At 39.4% G+C, this 23,341-nt stretch overlaps 1 protein-coding gene across 1 annotated transcript in view; it reads left to right on the top strand.

Moving 5' to 3' along the window:
- The window catches only part of SLCO5A1 (solute carrier organic anion transporter family member 5A1), an 82,422-nt gene that overhangs the window by 24,732 nt on the left and 34,349 nt on the right, over window positions 1-23,341 (top strand). Inside the window, exons 3-4 of the mRNA XM_075023435.1 lie at window positions 9,742-9,874; window positions 16,292-16,518. Of these exons, the coding sequence (XP_074879536.1) occupies window positions 9,742-9,874; window positions 16,292-16,518 (360 nt within the window). The remainder of the gene's footprint in view (window positions 1-9,741; window positions 9,875-16,291; window positions 16,519-23,341) is intronic.

Here is a 23,341-nt window from a genome sequence, read left to right as displayed (position 1 = left end):
AGGAAAAGTGAATATATGTAGAAATTCTTTGACTGTCAGCACCTAACCTTCCCTTTCAGTAGATACTTGGTCTATCTCTGTTTCTTCCTCACAGTTTGTTTCCTGGGCACAAAGGGTCTGGTTTTGGGTAATGATGAAATATGCAAAATGTGTGTCAAACCTGCCTCTGAACATCAGGTGTTTATGTCTGCCATTACCTGGTTTGTGCACAATAACTAGTAAAGCCCAGATTCATAGACATTAGATATTTAATGTACATAGATTTTGCTAAGGAATGGGTACTTATTGCTGGTTCTTCCCATGGTGCATGATGGCATACTCTAAAATCTCATCCTGTGCCTGATAAATCTCACCGGGTTCTTCCCTGCTTTTCCTCCTGGAGTGGGTGCATTCTTCCAGCTGAAAGAAACAAGAGGACCTGAACAATACATTCCTGTCTGCTTATGCTGTTAGACTGCCTGAACATGATATAAAACTAAGATAGATACCAGTATTCTCAGATAGATACCAGTATTCTCAAATACTCTTCTGGGGTAGGTTCTGCTGGTCTTGTAGCTATGGACTCGAACTTTCTCACTGCATTTTTAAAATCACAGAATTTAAAAATATTTCAGTCTCTTTCTTACATTTGATTATTAGTGATCTGCCTGTTGAGGTCTGCTCGCAGGCCAAATTTCAGGTTTCACTGTTTGATATTTTTTTATTATGATAACCTAAAGAAAAGGGGTTGAGATGCAGATGAATGCCCCAGACTTACTCCAGTTTAGTTGGAAGTAATACTAAAGAAATGAAAATTAGTTTTAAGAAGTTGAGATCAACAGAGTCTGTAAGCACGTGCCTGGGGATAGTCCCTAACGAAAATTAAATGTGTGCGTGTAGCCTCAACTGCCAAACCATTAAAAAAACCAAAGCCAAGCAATTAAAAGGCAGAGATGAGAGATTCCCAATTGACATGACTTAACGGAAAGAATGACTGTGAGTCAAAAGGCTGCTCCAGTATCTGTTAAAGACAGCCAACAGCTTCAGTGTCCTCTTATTAGGAGCAGCACTGAGTAATAGGACAGAAGTGCCAAGTCCTGCTTGCCTCATGAGAGTAGCCCCACTGACTTAAAGGATGCTACTACTGTGAGTGATGAATTCACTACTGTGGATTTAGCTTTCAGTGTTTGAATGAATGAGAAATAAGACAATGAAATTCTCTAACAAGTTATTTCTTGGATTTTGGATGTTAAGGCTTTTAAAATAATTTGGAATAGTAGTTTGCTTAGGATTTAGGTTAGTGTTTATATACAGTAGATAATTTTCTGTATGGAAATGAACATTACATTTATGACGTTTCATTGAAGGTAACTTTGGGATGCTGACAGATAAAGAATTCAAAAGGGACTGAGGAGTCACTCAGTAGGTATTTACATGAAGGGTCAACATCTCTGCCTAGTACCATTATTTAAGGGTATTTGCAGAAGAAAATATCTGTAAGAAACATGCTTTTCTGAAAAGTTAGAGTCTGGAAACTCACAGACCTTCCTGGGATATGTTGTCTTATGTATATGGTGCAATGTACTGACAGAGACTTGAAAAACTTGAAGGTGAGGTGTGGAGCTTTTTTGAGAACTGATTTCCAGAAAATAACAGCCAAGAGCAAAGTTTTGCCTTTCGGTACATCTTTGGACAGTCTCACTGCATTCAGCACAAGTAGTTTGTGCATCTGTCTGAGAGCTAAATTTAGTAATGGGGCATTTCCAAATCAAAATTCCCTACATGTGGAAAAACACCTCGGAGGTTTAGGAAAGACAGTTTGATTGTTCTCTTATTTATGCATTTAAGTTGTTGTTGACACTTCTGTTTTAAAAAAACCCATCTCTTTAGGGGACCAATGCCTCTTTGTCCATGGAAAGAATGTTAGAGCATCTTTGTTTTCAGTTTAGATTCTGATCATGCAAGTATAGACAAGCTTATCTTTGGCCACATGATGATTCACATCAGTGGGGACTTTCCATATGCTTCAAGTCAGAGATAGTTGTATGTGTTTTTGGAATACTGTCACCAGAAGGTTCTTGCCTTCAAATTGGTTTAAGAACAGATAGAGCTGATAAAGCCTGATTTGCTTAATTATCCGATCTAAGAATTTCCTCATGTGTGGTGTCTAAATTCAGTTAACAACACTGATATGGAAACTGCACTCAGAAATTGCAGCTGTTTTCACTAAACTCTTACAGCAGATGTCTCTTTTTTGTATTTACTTACTAATCACAAGTCATGCTTGGTAATATCATCAGCAAATGTTTATTTATAGGTGAATACAAAGAGAGAAAAGACAGATTTTGAAGGAGAAAAAGAAGTAATATTTGTGTTTCCAAATGAAACAGCTGTCTCTAAAGAATGGGACAGTGTCCAGTTGCCCCTTGGGTTTCTACTTCTACAGTTCTCAGGTTTAGAAATAAAGAAATAAAGACTCCCTTTTAAGCACTGGAGTAGTTTTTCTTGGGGCAATCTTTTCTTAAGCCGAGTGTCTCTAAGGCTGAAATAACATGGTACAAGTGCAAGCCTTTCCTCTCTGATATTTTCAGTGTTTTCGGATTTTGGCTTGGATGCGCACACCTGTTGATAGTGTAACCTAAGGACGAGTGCTGAATCTGTGAAATCTTGATTTAAGATGAATTGCTTTGTAGGCAGTGTTACTCCACAGCATAGCAAGTGACTTGGAGCAGCATTGCAGTGACAGTGTATGTGAGAGGTACACTTTGGGATAGGCAGCCTGTTTTAGCTTGTTTTGTTTGGGCTTTTTTTCCTGTTTTTTTGTGAAGTTAGAATTGGTTCCTGTGAAAATGATTGTAATATTTTAGAATAAGACCACAAAAGGAGAATACAAAGCATAAAGCAGCTTAGCTGTTTAAGAGAGGGGATGATACCTGTTTTGATACGAATGATATTTTAGTAATAAATCTGTAAGAGAAAAGTAAAAATGTAATGCTTTTCATCTGGCATTGACAACTCACTGGACCTATTTGTATTTAACGTAACTTTCTGCATTTTTTAATGGAGTAGTAAGCTGGACCATTCATTTTAGTTTGCATGGTAGGCATGTAAAATTATGTTTTGGCTATGCTTCTCTATAAATGTCTCCTATATTTGTAGAATCTTCCTTTGAAAATAGTGACAAATATATACTATACAAAGATCAAGGGAGGCTGTTGGAGTAGTTTTGTTGCTCTGTTTATTGTTTTGAGTGGAGCACTGGATCTGAGAGACTTTTAAAGTCATGGTAACGCTAATACATTTTGAAAGGAAATGATTTAAAGATTTGATCTGTATATTGTTATCTGAACTGCAATAATGCTCAAAGCATTGTCTTTTCCTGAGCAAATAACCACATTAAAGCAAAAATCCTAAAGCATGTATAGATAGGCTTGGTTGTGTGTTCATGAAGAAAAGAAGGAAGTGAACTGATTTCCTGACTTAAAAGCTTTGAGAAGTCTGCCTGGCTTCTTCTCACAACTCCTCTCAGTTTTGTGTCCTCAGGCTCAAAAGAGGGGTTTAACCTTATGGTTTTTTGGGTAGCCTCTGTGTGGGTGAATGTAGAGAGGTTGAGGTAAATACACCTTTATGAATGGGTGCAGCGTTTCTTTGGAAGCTGCTTTATGCTTCCTTGTCCCTTGCTACCCCATCATGGTGCTGGGGCATAAGAGGAATAGAGGAGAACTGAGATATGTTCCCCATTGAAACCTCCACCTGTCAGCTTTGTTCTGTGCAGAAATTAAAACCTGCTCAGTACCATAGAGAAATATCCCGCTGCTTATTCTCCAGTGACGGCATAGCTCAGCCTTCCAGGGAAATGTGCTGCCAGCAGGACTAGAGCATGGTGATGCTTCTTTTGCTTGCAAAATCCCAGGTGGTAACCCCGTGATTATGTATTATTTTTTCTGTAGCCCCCTACGTTTCCTGACACACAGAGACATAGTTAGGATTATATAAAGTTCACCTTCCCATTTCTGTTAAAGCTCACTCCTCAGGTCATAGACAGGTAGCCTATAAACATGGGACTTTTCTTGCAAATTCACATGAATGTTTTGGGTTTTTTTGTTTTGTTTTTATTCTCCCTTGTGCTATTCTTTCAGGATGAGTGTTGTTCAGCAGGTAGGACACTGAGTTATTGCTTTGATTAATTAAATTGTACTCTGGACTTCCTACTCTACTCCATGACTATGGGGGATTAATTTTATCTTTTGTATCTCTGTTTCCCTATCAATACCCTCATGCTAATGACAGTTAAGTTTTTGGAGTAAAAATTTGAAATCTACAGGTACAAAAGGATTGTACTTCTATGTCACTAAAAAGTATCCTGCAAAGTCTACCAAAAATGCCACAGTATTCTGACAAGAAAAAACATGCACATATGTATATATGTACACCTCCAGAATGCTTCTGCAGGATTTTGCAAATTCTAAACTTTCATTGAAAATAGAATAAAGGTCAAATTTTGCTTGCCTTACACATGTATGAAATGAACAGTTGTACTATGGTGACGTGCTGCCAAGATTTGAACAACGGGGTCTTTCAGAAGTGTTCCTTCTCATCCAGTGATAAACTCTGTGTGGTGACATGTGTGTGCACACAGAGGAGATGAGACTGAGCAATATATGCCTTTGTTTTTACTTTTTAAACCAAAGTGGATTTTTTAGAACCCGGAAGCTAGACAGCCTGTTGTAGCCCACTAATGTTGTGTACTTGCTGATCATCTAGGCACAATATGATGCTTGTGACTTTAATTGGTACTAGCACTACTAATATAAAAAGGCACAGTTGGAGGGTTAACATTGTATGCATTTGAGGATGCCATAGGGACATATGTTACGTATTTCCATATGCAAAACGTATGGAAGTTGTCATTTGGTGTGATTAGAGGAGGAAAAGGACATTCAGAGTATTTTTATGACCTCTGTCTCAGTATATTTTTATATTGTGGGTAGATTACAAAAAATAAAATCTTTGGCAACAAAGTTATTTCATGCATGTGATGTGAACACAGGGATTTTTGGACCCATAGAGGATTCAGTCTGTCTTATTGTAGTCATACAGTCTTTGCTGCAATAGGCTCTGTGTAAAGCTTTCTTCTGTTGAAGAAGAATCTCTTATGAATAGAAGCAATAGACAATATTATCAAATGTTGTCAAAATGGCAGCATTCATTGCAATGTGTCCCAGGATGAACTTTTCAGTGGAGGAGAATGACATTGCTTAATCTTATTTCGCTTTGGTAGGTAAATTCCATGTGTAACTCAATTACTGTTGCTTTGATTCCCTTTCTTCTCCCATCCAACATCTTCGCTGTGGTGGACGTTTGTGGCTAAGCTTGGCTAACCATAGCCAGCTGCAGTTTTGAAACTAGACAGTCTTGCTAGATGGTGTTGTGCCTGAGGTAATATGCAATGCTGAGGGCATACTCTGTGAGGCAGAGAAGCTCCTCAGGTACAAAACTTCAAAGGAATTAAAATAATCATAGCTGGATATCATGGGGGCAAATGGGCACTTAACAAACTGTGTCTGAACCAGGATATTTTTACTTACTTACAGTCTATGTCAGAGGTAGAACTATGATCTGAAAGACCAGGTTCGGGAGGGCTGGGAAGGGCTATCCCTTGTCACTGAAAAGAAGGTGCACCCAGAGGAAGAGTATGCTTGCTAATGCAAACTCCTCCTCACAGCACTGAGTTCTTCAGAGGAAAGGGAAACTTTAAAAAATCTGCAAGGTCTTTGGACTTTGAAATTGTCTTGTTTAAATACCATGTCATTTTAGTAGACTAACCTGTGCTTTGGTTTGAAGACTTAAGATCCTACATCACAGCTGCAGCAAGCTACGACAGGCTTCTGGGGAAAACTTGCAAGGTCCAGTCTGAGCTGCTTGTGTTGAATGTCATGAGCAGTTCTCAGATGGCTCTAATTCAGCTAGGAGAGGGTGACCTGCAGATGCTTTTTCCTGGAGAGACCCACATTTCCAGAGGAGTGTACTCCATGACTTGGCAGCATTGAACATGCATGGCTAATTCTGAGAGGTACAAGTTTTCATTTCAGTGAAAACCAATAAGAAGACAGTCAGATGAATGTTGTAGCCCATATGTCTATATTAACAGTAGTTTCCTCATTTTATCTTTTGAAGATGATTTATTGTTTGGAGTAGAGCTATAACTTGTAGAATGTACATCATCTCTATTTTACCACAGGAAAGGAGATATTACTGCTATTTTATAGCATAGTTTTTTATGACTTAAGAAATTTGAAGGCAGCTTGGAAATCTAAGCACCAGTCAAGGTAATGGCTGGGAGGTTAAAAGACAAATCCTGGATTTCCTTAAGTGCAGTTTAAAAAATCATCTGGATACCATGTGGCCTGCCTCTGCATCACAGTACTCCAGCATGTCTCCTGATAGAAATGTTTGTTAATTCTATTGTTGAAACTTCTCAGTTGTTGAATCAGTGCAACTCCCTAGATCAAGATCCCAGATCAAGGTTCTAAGTGGGAGGACCAAAAAGAGCTAGCTGAAATGCTAGGTAGGAGGCTGAAAGGAAGGTGCTCCTACATCATCTACATGTTTCAGAACCTTTTTCATCCAGAAGCTGGAGACCTTCTAGTGACCTGAGTGGAAAAAAATTGTGGAACAGTTCTCCACAGAATTTTTTATTTGTGAAGTGGGTTCAGTTTTGATGATGTCCTGATTGAATCTGTTTCCAGTTAAGTTTCCTTTCCATATCATCCAGTAATCTTGGTGGCCTGTTTGGGAATCAGGAACCTCTTTATTCCTGGACATTGGGGTGCATAGCTGTGAGGGCTGTGACCAGAATTTCAATGGTCCAGGACTCTGGAGCAGCCTGCCAGGGTGATGCTTGGAGGTGGCTCTCCCTTCACTTCCACAGCAAGGTTTGGAGGTTTGCGGCAGATTTTTTTCAAGTACTTAATTTTGAAATATCAAAATCTTTTACTTGCCATGTTCTATCTTTAGTCCTGTTTAGAAGTCCAAATCAGTTTATTGCACTTGGTGTTCGGTTTCTGATAGTGGCCATTACTAGGCGCTGAGGAAGATTCTGCAAAGTGTGTTAAAATGGCAGTCGTGGAACTCATGTGCTGACTGGTTTCCTCCTGCCCTGGACCAGGCATGTGGGGGCCCTCTGTTTTCTGAAAGATCCAGAAAGTTACATGTTGCCTGTAAGTTATATTAAAAAAAACCTCAAAGCCTGAATAGCATACAGTAATTTTAAAATACTTCTGATATGATTGACAGCGTTCCCTCCTCTAATGGAGCAGCAGTGTACACTATTTTTATCTTTACTGTACACTATTTCTGCTGATGAAGAAAAACCTCTGAAGTTACCAGGTGTGCAAAATACACGATCTGGGTAGTGCTTCTAAGCCTAAGCAGTGGCTGCATTTTGCCTGTTTCAGTGGTGGAACTGAAGCTGAATAACTACAGCATAAGTATTTTTTCTGAATACTGAAATGAATGGATTAGGTCACTCTTTTACTCCTTTTGTGTTTCCTATGTAAACTTTTTAGAGACCTGAGTTTGCTGTAGTTGTGTGAATCAATTTTCCAAGCAAACATTTATGGGACAAAATGTATTATAGTGGATGGAGTTTGGGTTTTTTTCCCTCCTCATGATGTGGATTTTGCAAATAACAGTTACTGTGGGGTTTATCTAACCACTTAACTGCTAAGGAGCAGTGTAACAATGTCTAATGGAGCATTTTAGGCATACAGAAAATTGTTTACAATCAATCCAGAAGGGAACATGGCTGGAATAAATTTAAATAGTGAACACAGTTTCGGAAACCATTCTGCAAAAAGGACTTCAGCAAAATCTAATTATTTGAAATTGCAGATTCATAAAAACTGAAAATGTTTTAAGAAAGAGAAAAGTGATAAATCTGTTTAATCAATTTGTAGTCTGGAAGCATTTTTTACTATAGGCAGTTTACCTTTTGTGGCAGCTTCTCTGATTTTTCCCTGGAATAGAGCTCTCAGATAGCAGTCCCTTTTTAGTGCTGAGAATGTTCTCTTTCTTCTTCCTCTTCTTTCAAAACATAAGATGAAATGTACAAGTTATTTTGATTTAATCAGGCAGATATAGTGATTTCTTTTTGCTTATGTTGTCCATGAGATATAGTTTACTATAACTGGTAACACAGAAACCCAAGCTCTAACAACTCAGTTATGCTTCCTCAGCTGCTGCAGTCTAGGACACAGCAGGGTTCCCTGACTGAGGATGGGACCAGAATGGATGGAGTCTGCATACCACCAGGGAGAGAGACTGGTCCACAGAAACCATGTGGAGATAGAGATTTTGTCGTGAAGATGATGTTTTCAGAGAATTAGATAATAAATTGTTTTTTCATGTGCTAGATAGTTGGTCTGCAGCAGCTGAGCAAGTGTTGTGCTGCTGGAGCTTGGGTGTTGGTGGTACCAGACATGTGAGTGGATAGCAGAGATCTTACAACCTCTCTTGCCTTTCGTCGCAGCCAGACAGTACAGGAAGCAGGGCAGAAGCATCTTAGAAGCGATGAGTACTGCAGGATGCATTAAGGAAGGAAAGAGATGGAGTAGGGGAATAAGAGAAAAATCTGTGGAAGATAGCTATGGTCTTGATGGTGGGGTTAACTTCATATGGATCTTGTAAAAGGTGTCTGAATTTAAGGTTGTGATAACTGACCTTGGCTTAGTTCAAAAATTGATTTGGGATTTGCAGAAGTAGAAAAGGAAAGGAGTGGAATTGCCAAGATTTAAGGGCAAGACAAATGACAGCTTTAAATTATCCACCTTTCAAAACCTGGAAATGAGACCAGAGGGAGCTGTGGTGTTTTCTCACACATACCCTGGTATGGATGGCTGAAGGACCAGGACTGGAGACTGCACTCTGAAGAGCATCTTGTAGAAGACACAGCAGATAAGAGCCTTGTATTGGTATCTCCTACTCTGTTATTCCAAATGATAAGGATTTTGCTGTCATCTAACATTCAGTGATGATGTTGTAAAATGTGTGTCTTTGGTTGCACACGAGAAACTTATTTTCATTTTAATAACTTTTTAAATGGGGAAATTTCCTTTAAAATAGCATTAAAATTTTAAATTTAAAGATCAAATGTTTTGAACAAGGCAGGAGTCTCACAGGAAATACAGTATATATGGTCTGCTGGTATCAGTATGTAAAACAGGGGCAAGTCCATGGCTACACAGAAAAAGCATAATTCTGTCAATCTCTAGAATAGGAATAATTGTTTTCTTAATTTTGATGGTTCTTTTAAATCTGGTATTAGTCTGATGGTAACTAAGCTGGAATGTTATACTTTGTTCTTTGGTGTCTTAACACAATTTTTATCCTCTGCTTTTCTGTTTGCTTACCATTAATTATATTTTTCTATTTATGTATTAAATTTTGTTTTGATTCAAAGGAAATGTTACCAAATATGAAAAATATTGTCAAAGTCAAGTATGGTTTCCATCCAAAATACCAAAGTAATATATACTTCCATCCGTGATTTGACTGAAAACATACAGAAAACAGCAATTTTCTCATCAATATGTTACTTATGCAGAAGTTGCTGCCTTTGAAGGTTGCAAAAAAGGGCTCTAAAGGTTCTGGGGTATCAAACTTCCTGCTTTAAGAGGCATCTTTTACTTTTGGATTTTATGTGTAAATAACTAACAAAACATTATTTTGTTGATGTACAACTCTGACCTTTTATTTCCTCAGCCATCATGTATGTAATGGGAGCACTTGGTCCTGCAGCTGGATACTTACTAGGAGGACTTCTTATTGGTTTCTATGTTGATCCTAGGACAACTGTTTATATTGACCAGAGTGATCCCCGATTCATTGGAAACTGGTAAGGGTCAACCATTTTTCAAAACTGCTCTCTAAATTGCCGGTGAGGAATTGAGACAGGTTGGGCAATCATATCCCTTGAGGGCTAGTTGAAGGTTGTAGCAGGAGGCCAAGGAAGAGGAGGTTTCTGTCGATTACTACACACTAGCCTGTGAGAGAGAGGGAACACTTCTGCAGAAGTGCATGGGCACTTTGCATGGAAAACCTTCTGCTTTTGGCTGCTGCAGGACTCGCTCTGACCACTGTGGGCACTGACTGACAGTCCTCAGCACAGGGGTGGCAGGACAGAATATCCATGTTGCAGGAGACCATCAAGGATCACTGTTGCCCAGGGCCAAGCCCTTCCTGCTGGAAGGTGGATTAATCCTTTCTTTGGTCTTCCAAAGCAGGCAGCAAGAAACGCTGAGCTCTGCTGCCCAGATGAGAAATGGTAGACTTCATTTACGCTGGTCTAGGAGAAGGAGATTGAATGGGGTCAGAACATGGCCTTTCCAGTCTTGTTTCTCAGGGTGATGGCTCATGTTTAGGCAGCAGATGATGCAAACCATCCCAGTACGCTCTAGTAAATAGTAGGCTTCCAGCAGCGCTGAGATGTAATGGCCGTAATCATTAGCTGATGTCTTTGGGCAGCCTTTGGTATGTGGCCTCCTTGGAAAATACCTCTTTGAGGAAGCAGGTCTTGAGGAGTCTTCAACTGGCTTTTCTCAGATAATTCATAAATCTGCCTTGAAATTTTTGTGCAAGCGCAGAAAGGACTTAAGTTCATTATCCCAGGAGGAGACCTCTACTTCATAAGTGTAGGGTGCAGTGTCAGTTCTCATGCACTGGAGTAGTGTTTGTCACTGTGCCGTTGCAGTCAGATCGCATCCATTTCTATTTATCCTGCAGTGATCTCTCCTGACAGTTTGATGTGAAAAATTCTCTCTTTGGAATGTTCTTAAACCTTTGGAGATTTATCACTGCTTTATTTGTCTTAGTCCAAGAGCATTGCTGCACAGGACTGTCTAGCCAAATTTTCAGTGGGAGAAAGGCAAACCTGAGTGCTCAGTTAACCTGTGACCTTGGGGTTAACAATTCTTTCCTCTCATGTATATACGGACTTATCTCACAGAAAAGGTTTGTCCTGTGAATGTGCTGCAGTGTCAAAAATGTGTTTTGAGTATTCTTGAATAAAAGATTTGAAATGAAAGCCAAATATTATACATTCTTTATAAAACTCTTACATTTCATGTGTTTTTAAGGACATGTCAGAACTGGCAATCAGCACCTGATCAGTACTTCTCAACAGAAATCATGAGCAGGCCCATAAATATATTTTTTAATTGAAATCAGGGGCTATATGAGTGAGGGGTAAGCTTTTGATTTTATCTGTAGTGCAACCACTGATACAACTGCCTTATGATGTGGGCATACCTGTGTGAGTTTTAACTTAAAGCAGCTTGGGTGAAGGTAAAATAACCAAAGCAGCACAGACACATCAGTTTGCCACTTCTTGGGCCATTTGCACTAGGGTCTATGCCACAGCAGATGGATGGCTGCATGTTTAAAGCTAGCTTGGATATACGTGCAATGTTGTCATAGCCAAATGTATGAGAGAGATCAGGCAAAAAACTGCCTGTCCTTGCTTGTGAATTACAAGTTTAACTACCCTCCCTCAAAAGAGTGAGTGGCAGGGATGGATGCCCAGTGCCAGGGATGGATCCCTGACATCCTATGGGAATGCTGTAATCCCTGAGCTCCATGGCAAAAGTGGTGAGAAGTCACCTATTACAGCTATTTCTGTGAGCAGGCTTTGAGAACATCTATTGTACCAGGCCTTGCAAGCAAAATCGGGAGAAGAGCCTAGTTGGGCATTCAGAAGATTTTATGTCAAATTGCTAAATGCATTTTATATATATCTCCAGTGTTTAATGTCACCTGAACAAAGTATCTTGGTGATTTCAGTTTTGCACAGGGATGCCAGCAGAAGTGATGCATATATGACTGAAGCAAGGGCAGGAAATCAGCTGTTGTAGGATCTCAGCAGGAAGGTCGTATTCCAGCCAGCATAGAAAAGGAAAAGTCATTCAAAGTTTCCTTCTTCCATCATGTTGATTAAATCTGTAGAAATTGGCTTTCCCTGAAGGGTGTTCCAGGTCCCTGTATTACTCTTTCATTTTTGGCGCTCTCAGTTTTTTCTCTCTTTAATTGCTGAAGAGAAAAATACCCTGCTATCTGTTCTCTGGTAATTTGTTTCACAATCTGTGGTGGCCTCTCATAAAAGTTTGATGGTGTTCGTACCACCTGCATCTCATTCTCTTTTCTCTGTCTGAAGCTTTATCTACCCATTAAAATGAAGACTCTCACATTGTGAGGATTGGTCCTTTGTCCCTTGCTACTCACTGACTGCCCGGTTGCAGAGAGCTCTGAAAGTGTAGACTTACATTCCAATGAAATCTATTTTCTGGGACAGTGACATTTTCTCCTTGCAGGGAAGTGCTGCGTAGCCAAGTTTATTTTTATTTGTGTAATCTAACAATTTGAAATATGAGAGTAGTCTAGCACTTACTTCAGCTGACACGCTTTTTAAAAGTAGGGTGCACTTGAGATAAGTTAATGGGCAGTCATATTTGAGATTTCTCAGCCTTGTCTCCTTTGAAGTAAATTAGTGTCTTTGATTCCCATCTTTCCTTTATTATAGCTGTAAGGTTTCTAACTTAACGCAGAGATCCTGTGAAAAAATTCCATTATTAAAGGAGGTAATGATTACAGACAAAAGAGTAAGTACAGCAGCTATGATATATGTCAACAAAAATTGCAGTAAAGCCTATTTTTTACTTAAGCTGTTCCTTTCTAAGATGTATATTGCATATATGCAGGACAGGTAACTTGGTTTCTCTCTTGTGAAAACCTGATAAACAAAGTAAGTGGTTATTTCTCAGGGTTATTTCTGATCTCATTCTTCCTTGAGTTTCACAGAACTGGGTTTGCACTCCTGGATTTTGCACACCTGGGCTTTCTGTAGGTGCTCTGGGCTAAATTACAGGCCAGCTGTCTATGCCAGCCCATCAAATGTTTAGAACTGCTTTTTATTCAAATGTTGTAACTGTAGGGATATGTTAGAAATCATCTATCATGTTGTTGTCTTCGAGAACTGTTAATGTGCTATGTAGGGTTCTTATTAGTTGTAGAATAGCCCTTGGCAGTCTGTCAGGTGCTTTGAATCAAATTTTCTTTTGCTGACACTTTTCTGAGTGTTTGCCTAGTTCTGATTCTGTTTAATGCTTGGATCTTCCCATATAGTCTTTCATCAGCATTTGACACAGGAAGTTTAAAGGAATTCCTCCAGCAGTGTCTGATCCTTCCTTAGCTTTAATTGCTTTTATTTGAGTTCCTAGGGCTTGTGCAGATGCCTTTGAGGTATTCTCTTGCATATTTTCTTTGACTTTAGAAGATGGAAAATAAGGGCTTTTTAATTAATACAGATCCTGTTCTGACCTTTCATTTCCCATTGTAGGTGTCCTTATTATTTTTGATATTGTCTTTTTTCTGTTTTCCAGTTCTTTAATATTTCTGCAGGAACATGTAAAGTGTAGACAGTGCAGATAATTGCATCCAGTGCTGCATTTGTGACATCTCCAGCACTTGGTATGCTGCCATAATGGTCCTTTTGAATTTGAATTTCATCTTGTGCTACAGCACAGGCCCTGTCTCCTTTGCTGTTTCCCACTGAGTGGATCATTTCAGATTTCTGTGTATTTTTGCCACAGATTGTTTCTTTGATCAGTGCCTTTTCACCTTCTGCTTTTGAGATCCTGAAAGGGATGTTACGACATTTTTATACAGTCTCCTGATTTATTCCCTGCCTGATAGTGCTGACTAATCCTCCTAAAAGTCTGGTTTCTAATCCATGCATGTTATCAGCTAAAATGAATGAATAGAGGATTTTCTGTTTACATAATACCAAAACTAGTCAAAACTTTCAGTTACTTAGATTTGCCTCACGAAAGCTTCCTCCACAATCTTTCTAACAAAAATGGTGTTACACATGGCTGTTTGTTTGGTGTTTGCCTTTGCATAACCATTTACCACACAAACCATTACACATGCATATGAATTTGTCTTCATTTAAAAATTTGCAATATGTTTGCATTACAAATATGAGGCCAAATGTTTGTTTCTTGTGTAAATAGTCCTGTCTACTCAATACTTCTAAATGTTCAAAGTTTGAACAAATATATAATTAGTAGTTTCCTGTTGTAGCTCCCTTTTCTAAGTGTAAAGGATGTACACAAAATGTAAAAATTGTTCTGTAAACTGTGATTTGAAAGCAAAGAACTTCAGTCTTTTGTCATTATGGTTTGGTATCACAGTAACATGATTAACTTCACTGAAACTTCCAAATGTCAGTGTAGATTAGTGTGGTGGGTTGACTTTGGCTGGCTGCCAGGTGCCCACCAAAGCCGCTCTATCACTCCGCCTCCTCATCAGGACAGGGGGAGAAAATATGATGAAAAGCTTGTGGGTCAAGATAAGGACAGGGAGAACACTCACCAATTACCATCATAGGCAAAACAGACTTGACTTAGGGAAATTAATTTAATTTATTGCCAATTAATAACAGAGTAAGAATTAAAAACAAAACTACAAACACTTTCTGCCCACCTTTCCCTTCTTCCAAGGCTCAGCTGCACTTACGACTCTTCTAACTCCTCCGCCCCGAGTGGTGCAGGGGGACAGGCAATGGGGATTGCGGTCAGCTCATAACACTTCGTCTCTGCCGATCCTTCCTCCTCACACTCTTCCCCTGCTTCAGCATGGGATCCCTCCCATGCGAGACAGTCTTTCACAGACTGCTCCAGTGTGGGTCCCCCGCGGGGTCACAAGTCCTGCCAGAAAACCTGCTCCAGCCTGGGCTTCCCACGGGGTCACAGCCTCCTTCGGGCACCCACCTGCTCCGGCGTGGGGTCCTCCCTGGGCTGCAGGTGGAGATCTGCTCCACCGTGGACCTCCATGGGCTGCAGGGGGACAGCCTGCCTCACCATGGTCTTCCCCGCGGGCTGCAGGGGAATCTCTGCTCTGGTGCTTGGAGCATCTCCTCCCCTCCTTCTCTCACCTTGGTGTCTGCAGGGCTGGTTCTGTCGCATTTTGTCACTCCCCTCACGCAGCTGCTCTGCAACGCTTTTTTACCCTTTCCTAAATAAGTTACCACAGAGGTGTCACCAGCATTGCTGATGGGCTCAGCTTTGGGCAGTGGTGGATCTGTTTTGGAGCTGGCTGGAGCTGGCTCTGTCCGATGTGGGGGCAGCTCATGGTGTCTTCTCACAGAAGCACCCCTGCAGCCCCCACCCTGCTACCAAAACCTTACCACATAAACCCAGTACAATTAGATTAGTACATAGTGAGAATTGCACTTTCAGTACATGGGAGGAACTCTGTGGGTGAATTCTGAGGTTGTCCTTTATGGAAGCATCTATGTGAGTTTATCCATGTTTCCCTGTAGTCTTTGATTGCAAGATGGACTTAGAGGAGAAATTATGTTATCCAATACTCTACTATCAGCCTTCTGACTGCAGAAGGTTAACTCTAGAGTATTTTCTAGTAAGGCCCTTTTGCCCCTCTGTGTTGCTGTGGTAAAGTTCATTAAGCTTCTTGGCCTGAGGGAGGATAACTGTATGCCTGCAGTCTAAAGGGCGCTTTCCTGGCATCCCATACATTGCCTCTTCTCTGGGTATGTCCCAAGTCATTCCGTGTGAGCCAAGGAGTCATTGCAGCGTTGTTTATATCCCGTTCTTATAAGACAGAGGAAATTCTTTGTGAAGGGATATTTCAGGTTGTGGTCACAGAACAGAGCTGCAATGTTTTAGGCATAAACCCTGGCATGAACTGCAACACATCAGTTGTTTACAATCAGGTTTTGGAAGCTCTTCATTGGGAAGAGAGAGAATTGGACAGTCAGGGCAGTGAGAGGTAGGCACTGGGAAGCAGAACAGATTTAGCCCTGATGTATCCATCTGGACATTTTATCTTCTCATGCCTTGGATAACTTTTTTCATGTTCTCCAGAGGAATACTGTATTGCTTTACTGGGATTATGCAAGAAAGGCAAAGTAAAAGCAAGTATCTACTTCTCAGCACTTAGTACTGAGTAATTACCAAAAGTGAAAATTTACAGGAACTCAAAGCTGACACTATTTCATAATATTTGGTGGTTCTGGATAAATACCTTTATCAGTAGACAAGCCAACAGAAACATCTTCTAATTAAGGGGTTTAGTGCAGTGAAGGCTCTCCTCCACTTCCATCCTTTACTCTTAATGTTGATGTTCCATATTTTGCAAATATGTCTTTCCAGCCAGCACAGCCTGTAATAGTAATTTGGGGGTTTTTATTTCATGTAATGCATTGGCTTTCATTTCTGTTCCTGTCTTCTGGCATTAGGTGGAGTGGATTTCTCCTTTGTGCCATTGCAATGCTCCTTGTGATATTTCCCATGTTTACCTTTCCGAAAAAGCTTCCTCCTCGGCATAAAAAAAAGAAAAAGAAAAAGAAGATGAACTCTGACGATGTTTCAAGTGATGATGAGGTGATGAAAGAGAAAACAAATAGTAAAATACAAGCAGACAGTGCAGTTCCTGCCTCTATGGGATTTGGAAAGAATGTTAAAGGTGAAGTTTGTTTTTAATTTTTAAATGCTTTAAATTTTGTATACAAGATCATCTAGGATTGTATGAGTGTAATTGAAGGCAGAGTTCTGACATCCTGTATTTAATACTACGTTTTGCTATTGAGATTATAATAGGTGGTCATCCTGTAAAATTACAAAATGCAGTGATGAGTGTAAGACATCCATTTACTCAAATTATTGAAGTGTTTAATGTGCATCTGTAACAAGCAGGTAGCCAATTTCTTATAGTTACAGGACCTCTATTACCAGACGTATTTGTCACCTTACAGTTTGTAACTGTCCTACTTGCTGTAAGCTGTCCTTCATAGAATAAAGTGCTCTTCTAAAATACAAGTGAAACAAGTAAAAAGAATTCTAGTATGTGAGTTCAATTACATTCATGCATTTGGGTAAGTTAATGAGAAAGATTATTTATTTCATATGCCTTTCCTGACTATTTTGTACTGCAAGCTATTTATTTCCAGAAGGCTAGGACGAATGAAACCTGTGTTAATTTTGAAACAAGAAGAGATCAAAAGATTGACAAGTAGTAGAGATTTTTATTTTATTCAAGAAGTAAACCATTAATGTGAAATCTAACAGTAAGTAGTAATCATTGGTAAAATGCCATGGGAAGAAGGGCAGTGTTGTTAAAAATTAATTAATGTGAAGCATATACATTTGGAGTTGACAATATAGGTTTAACAGTGTCATAATATTGGACAAGAATGAATGTGCCTTAATGCCATTGTGTTGTCAATGCTGTCTTGTCCTCCTTGGATTCCATGATACGAATTCTGGTTGTGCCATTTTGTGGTAGCCTGATGAATGCAGTGGGGCTAGGAGAAACCATGAAATGTCATTTGTGCCATTAGATGTAATTTGAACTCAAAACTTCGTTTGTTTGTTGACATGAACATTAGTGTTACTTTTTCATTGAGTATCAGTCCAAGTTATAGTGAATGGCAGATTTTTTAATGACACATTTATGATCACTCTTTATATTGAGTACGCAAGGCTTAGCAAAACCAGTGTGCTGGTTCTAGACTAAAACCAGTGTAATTCTAAGTAATGTTTGCTCACATGCATATTGATTTGCTCTACATTGAATTTGCATCTGTACTCTCAGGGTATCTAAGGTTACTGTTAATTTCTATGGAATTAAAGAAAAAAACAGGAGAGCATAATTTGCTTGTGGTGATTTTATTAGCTTACAAAACAGCATCTTAATCAAGGCACAGAGCAAGCAAGGTAAACCTGCAATATCAGATCTTTCAGAACCATGTTCTCTCTTTGTTTGCAAAGTAGCTAAAAAAGCGTTGGAGAAGCAAGAAGAGCATGTTGTCTACTTCCTTCTTTGAAGACTCTCTATTCCCCATATTTATGAGTCCCCATACATTATGTTTTCTCCTAAATCCATATAGCTAGTTGTGGGTTTTTTTGGCCTTCAAACCTACTGATTAGGTACCTACCTACCTCTGATTAGCAAAAGTAGTTCAGGGCTACTCCTGTCAAGGTTTTCTTAACTAACTTAGGGAGGTGGGAGAGGGGAGTTCAGTCTTTGCTGGGCTCCTTCCTAATCATTGCAGGCAATGTCACAGCAGAGGGACTGCTTCATCCTGTAGGTGCACCTGGAAGAGATACAGGTATTCAGACAAACTCTGTGTCTGGATGAGTTTGCTGATGTTGGTTCTCTGTTTCTGTACATAATTTTACCTTCTAGGTCATGTAATGTCACTACAGCCACAGATACACAGAAAACAAGTATTCTCCTAGGAGAATGTTTCCTAGTACTTTTTTTCACAGAAACGAAAACTTCTGTATATCTCATTTTAGTATGTGTTTCTTTGACATGTATTTGCCTAAATGTGTACCATACCTTCTATGAAATCCTATATTAATGTATTAATGGAGCTACAGAAGTAGAGCTTTTCATATACAAAGCTTCATTTTCTCTGGAGAAGAAACTTCACCACGTGGAACAATGAGAAGCAACATTGTATTCCACATGTCAGAAAGATACCAAGCGAGTCAAGATAACATAGAGAAAAGTATTTTGCTATAAGCTGATAATAGCTTTCCCATTAGGTGTCATTTACCCTAGCAAAGAGGGCCTGCAGCAGGAATGCACCATCATTTAATTATTTTTCAAGTTTAAGTGGGCTTTATGGAATGAGATCATGCCTCAAGCTTCTCAGCTGAGGTAATTTTTTTTATGATGGGAAGGAAAAAAGGATTGCATGTGTGTAAGTCATTTAGCATTGCTTCTTCTGAGATGCAATGTACATTTTATAATTCTCATTGAATTTCAGGGCTTCATCTTTTTATAGCATGATGGGCAGAAACTCTGCTTAGGCAGTAGCTGGAAGACTGATGATTTTAGTAGGTCACGTCTTCTGTTCTGTACTAATAAATATCAGTGAAGTTGTAGTCTGCCATGACAGAGGTCAGTGCCATTAAGTCTGTAAAATCCGTGCAGCTTAGGTAAGGAAAGTCTCAGGAAAGAAACTGTTTGTTTTGATCTTCTGATATGATGTTGTCTTACCTGGGAAGCTGGCAAAATGGTTCTTGTCCTGCTGTAACTTGTCCTAATTTCACATTAGTTAGTTCTCTAAATGAATGAAAAGGAATAAAAAAGGCATGATGGGAGGGGGCTGGGGTCCTTTTTCCTGCAATGGCTGTTAGTATAAGCTGAAGAAATAAACCCAAACTGGCTCCATCTGCAAGTAACCTCCAACTTCAGTGACCTGAGCTTTATTTTGGCCCACAGTAGAGGTGAGATCAGGTAAAAATACAGATACATCTTTGGTTTTTCTCATGTTTTGAGATGCAAGGGCTTGGAATTCAGCCTTTTCTTATTTATGTTGCCGGTAAAAAACATGAGGAGAATGCTTCTGAAGCAGGTATCAAAAGTATTAAATAAAACATTAAATAGGTCACAGGAGGAAGAAAATTGGATGTAGTTTATTGGGAGAAATAGAGGTAGTGTAGACAACATGAGCTAGAGGAGATTTGTAATGAGGAAGCCACAGTTCAATCCCATGCAAGCGGATAAATCATGAGCCTGAGCAGGAAAAACCACTGTTTTCATTTATTACATGGATGCCCTTAGGGGTTTGTACCATGGAAATTGTATCTGCAGTCCCTTTTACTTATCACTATAATGAAACTTACTGTGCAATTGAATAAAGGAGCAGTGTAAAGAAAGCAAATGTATATATTACCTAAAATGTACTGATCTAATCTGAGGGGTGTTAATTAATTACACGTATTTTGTAGTCTTTGGGATTTTTTTTTAACATTTTGAGTTTTGTCCCTATGTACAGCCTTTTCTTAAATGTGGAATATTCCTGTCTGCCTTTTCATGTCTACCAGCTGTTGTATGCCCTACCCAGTCAGTCATAGCCAGGGACAGAGAGAGGATAATGGTGCTTGTCAGGGCATCAGCAAAGGTAAAAGAAACTCCTGAGGGCCTTGTGGCTGTAGGGTAAGCCCACTGCAGTGCTTCCCCAAGGATCCGGACTGGAGTTTCTGCAGTACCCGAAGATTAGTTGGCAGGGATCAGAAGAGGAGGAGGAGGACACTGTGGTCTGTGTGTGGGGGTGCTTAGTGAGCGCTATAAATGTCAGAGAGTTCAGCAGACTGTGGGCTGGAGATCCTGCTGTGCCACTGACCTTGAGCGAGTCGCTCCCCCCTTGTCCTTTCTTAGGCCGTCTTGAAGAGCTCGAAATAGAAAAGGTTGGCATGGCCCCATGCAGTGATGAGCAGTGTTAGCTGGAGCCTTGAGGAGCTGCTCTAAATCAAATTAATAAAAGTAATAATCAGATCAAACTCGCTCTGAACCTTCCTACTCTTGATGGGATATTAGGGGCTGTTCAATGATCTGGCCACCACCCAGGTACTGACGGCATGTCCTGAAAATGCCTGAGGAATTGAGTTGAATGAGGTTGTTTAAATGGTATGTGAGTAGATAATGAAGTGAAATACATGGCAAAATATTATTCTAAAATTTAATGATTAGCTCCATGCAGAATATATTTGAAGTAGTTGTGTGTGACTGAAAATGCTCATTTCCATTCTGATAAACAATCCAGAAATTCTCTCTCAAATCTTGGCTCTGCTTTGTACTGTGCAAGAGCAGAAGCTGCCCCTGAGACCTCGGTGTGGAGGCAGCCTCCTTCAAAGCTGCGGACTTGGATAGTGTTGTCCAGGCTTGGAGCACCAGCAGAAATGAGGTCCTTTAGCTAATATCTGTGTCACCCTTACAAGGGGCTTCGCTGATGGACCAGAAGAGGACAGTGCTGTAGACTGGGATGGTTTATTCCCCATTTATATTCATTGAATCTCCTTGGGCTAGGTGTACAGGAACAGGGGTAAAAGAAAATATATTAAATGGTGAAAAAGGTTGTGAAGTCAGAATTATTTGAATTTTTATTGAAGTTCTGTTTACAGTGCTTTAAGAGTTTTGCTTCTAGCAGTATTTACGAATATTTGTGTTGCTTGCAGATTTTTCTTATGCTTTTTTCTTACCATGAATCAAACAGTGGTCTAGCACATGAGTGAAAGAAAATGAATACTGACTACAGAAAAAATATAGCCAAAGACCATGAAGGGAAGAAAATTGCCAGTAGACTAGCAAACCAGTCCAGCAAGGCAGGTTTCAATTTACTTTTAGTTACATATTAGATTATTTAAAAAAAAAAAAAAAAAAAAGAAAGAAGATAAGGATGTTTAAGATTTGAATTACTGCACAGAAGTGTAAACATGTTTGCAGCCATACTAAAAGATCATTTCAGTTTTAGGAGTGTCATTGATAGACATTTATTTGTTCAAATGACAGAATGAGGGAAACTGCAAGTTCTCATAGGTTTGTTTCTGATGCACACTTGGAAACACAAGAGATGTTTTTCGAAGACCTCCTAAAAATTGGAACCTGACAGGTTTAATAATGACCTTGAAATCAAAGCCTAGGCCTGTGGCTAGACACACAAAAATAATATGATGTTGAAATGTTTTAAATGCATGATTGATTATGTAGTACAAAGGATCCTTAAAGTTTTTATCATTCTTGCTTTTCACTAGAATTAGTGTGGTTGAAAGAGATGAGAAATAGTGCCTTTTTATTATAGATTTTTAAATACAGAAGTGTAATACAGATTCTGTCACACAGGATTTGAGTATAATCATAGGACGAAATAAGGCAAAACCTAATTCTGACTATGTATTTTTATTTGTAAATTTCTTACTGTATAGCAGCTTTTCCTTGTCTGCCAGACAGTTGCTCCTTATAAATCACAAAGAGCTTCAACCCTCAACTGCTCCAGGTGGTATGTATTAGTGCAGCATGCAGGAATAATCTCTGTTTTATTTCATGACAAAAATTACAGTAATCAGCAGAGCTGTTCCCTGAAGAATCCTTCACAGGGATGTAAGAGAACTTGTGCTTATTCCAAGACACTGAATTTTATCTATTTATCAGTAGAAATCCAATTTTAAAATACTTATTAGTTTTGAAATTAATGACCTTTAGACTGAGTGTTCAGATCAGATGCAAATAGGATTCAACAGAAAGTACAGCTCTATATCCAAAAACCAGAGCAAAATGTTCGTTAGCTCTGCAGTTCTTTACCTAATTTGTTCTTCAGTATCTTTAGGTTGAAAATTCTAAACCAGACATTTTCCTAAAGCTCAGTTTTACCAGGAAGAGCTAAACTTTACCAGGTATTATGATATTTGGACCAGGCCCTTTAAAATAATGTATTTAGCAAAGATCTTGGACTCAGCCCTTGGCCAAGGACTTCTAGTTCATTTCTACAAAGAACACTTAGTTCATCATCCTAATAAGATGATATTTCTCTCTGTGATGTCCAGTCTTCTGAAAGTTACTATCTTATTACTTTCTTCCACATGTTTCCAGCACAGGTGAGCAGCTGCCACCAAACAGCTCAGTTTCCAGCAGGACCAGTCCTGGCACCCCCTCTTTCTGTTTCCTGACTCCTTTCTCACAGTGGCAGCAGCACGGTCATAACCGCTTCCTCCTGCTGCAGGGGGAGAAGCGTTCAATCCTGCACCTTGTCCCTGGGGAAATCCTGCTACAGCTGCCCTGCTGCAGCCCTGTGGCAGCCGTTTTCTTAAACTGCATCATCTAGGCCCATGAGAGGCTTTGCAAAAGCTGGGTTAGAGCATCCTGGCTCTTGCCCTTTGGTTTCTTTTTGCATCTAAGCTCCCATCAGCTAACCCAACCCAAGCCAACCCAAAACCAGACACAAAGCCAAAGCTGATGAGGTTTGGAGGCTGACATCTGATGGTATTGTAGATCTTTCTTTTTTTTCCTCTCTTTCATTTCCTTTTGAACAATGAGGTAAATTTTGATCAGCTGTATTTTAAACATGCAGCATATTTGCCATTAAATACTGATACTATTTTATCTTTGTACTTGCTACTGTAATGTAGTTCTGAAGGTGTACAGTTGCATTACAGTTTCCATATATTCACGTTGATACTATATTGTCTCATACTCCTGTTACCTTGTTTTCTTCTGTCCTTTTATTGCAAACAGTGCCACATTTTTTTAAAAAAAGCTGTAGGTGGTAAAAAACATTAAGATTCAAATACATGAGTGCTTCTTAATATGATTTATTCATTACTTATTTCCACCAAATTTTGTATTTAACATTTAATGTGTTTCTTCATAGAGGCAGCAAGAAAGCATTTGACTACATTAAAATTATAAATCCTGTACTCATAATGAATTCAGTATAAATTTTGACGACGGGCATAAGCTAAGACTGGATGCAGTCAGACAACAGGTGCTAATTTGCAAC

Source organism: Buteo buteo, chromosome 3, assembly GCF_964188355.1.
Source record: "Buteo buteo chromosome 3, bButBut1.hap1.1, whole genome shotgun sequence".
Lineage (NCBI taxonomy): Eukaryota > Metazoa > Chordata > Aves > Accipitriformes > Accipitridae > Buteo > Buteo buteo.
This window is presented reverse-complemented; position numbering and strand designations above follow the sequence as displayed.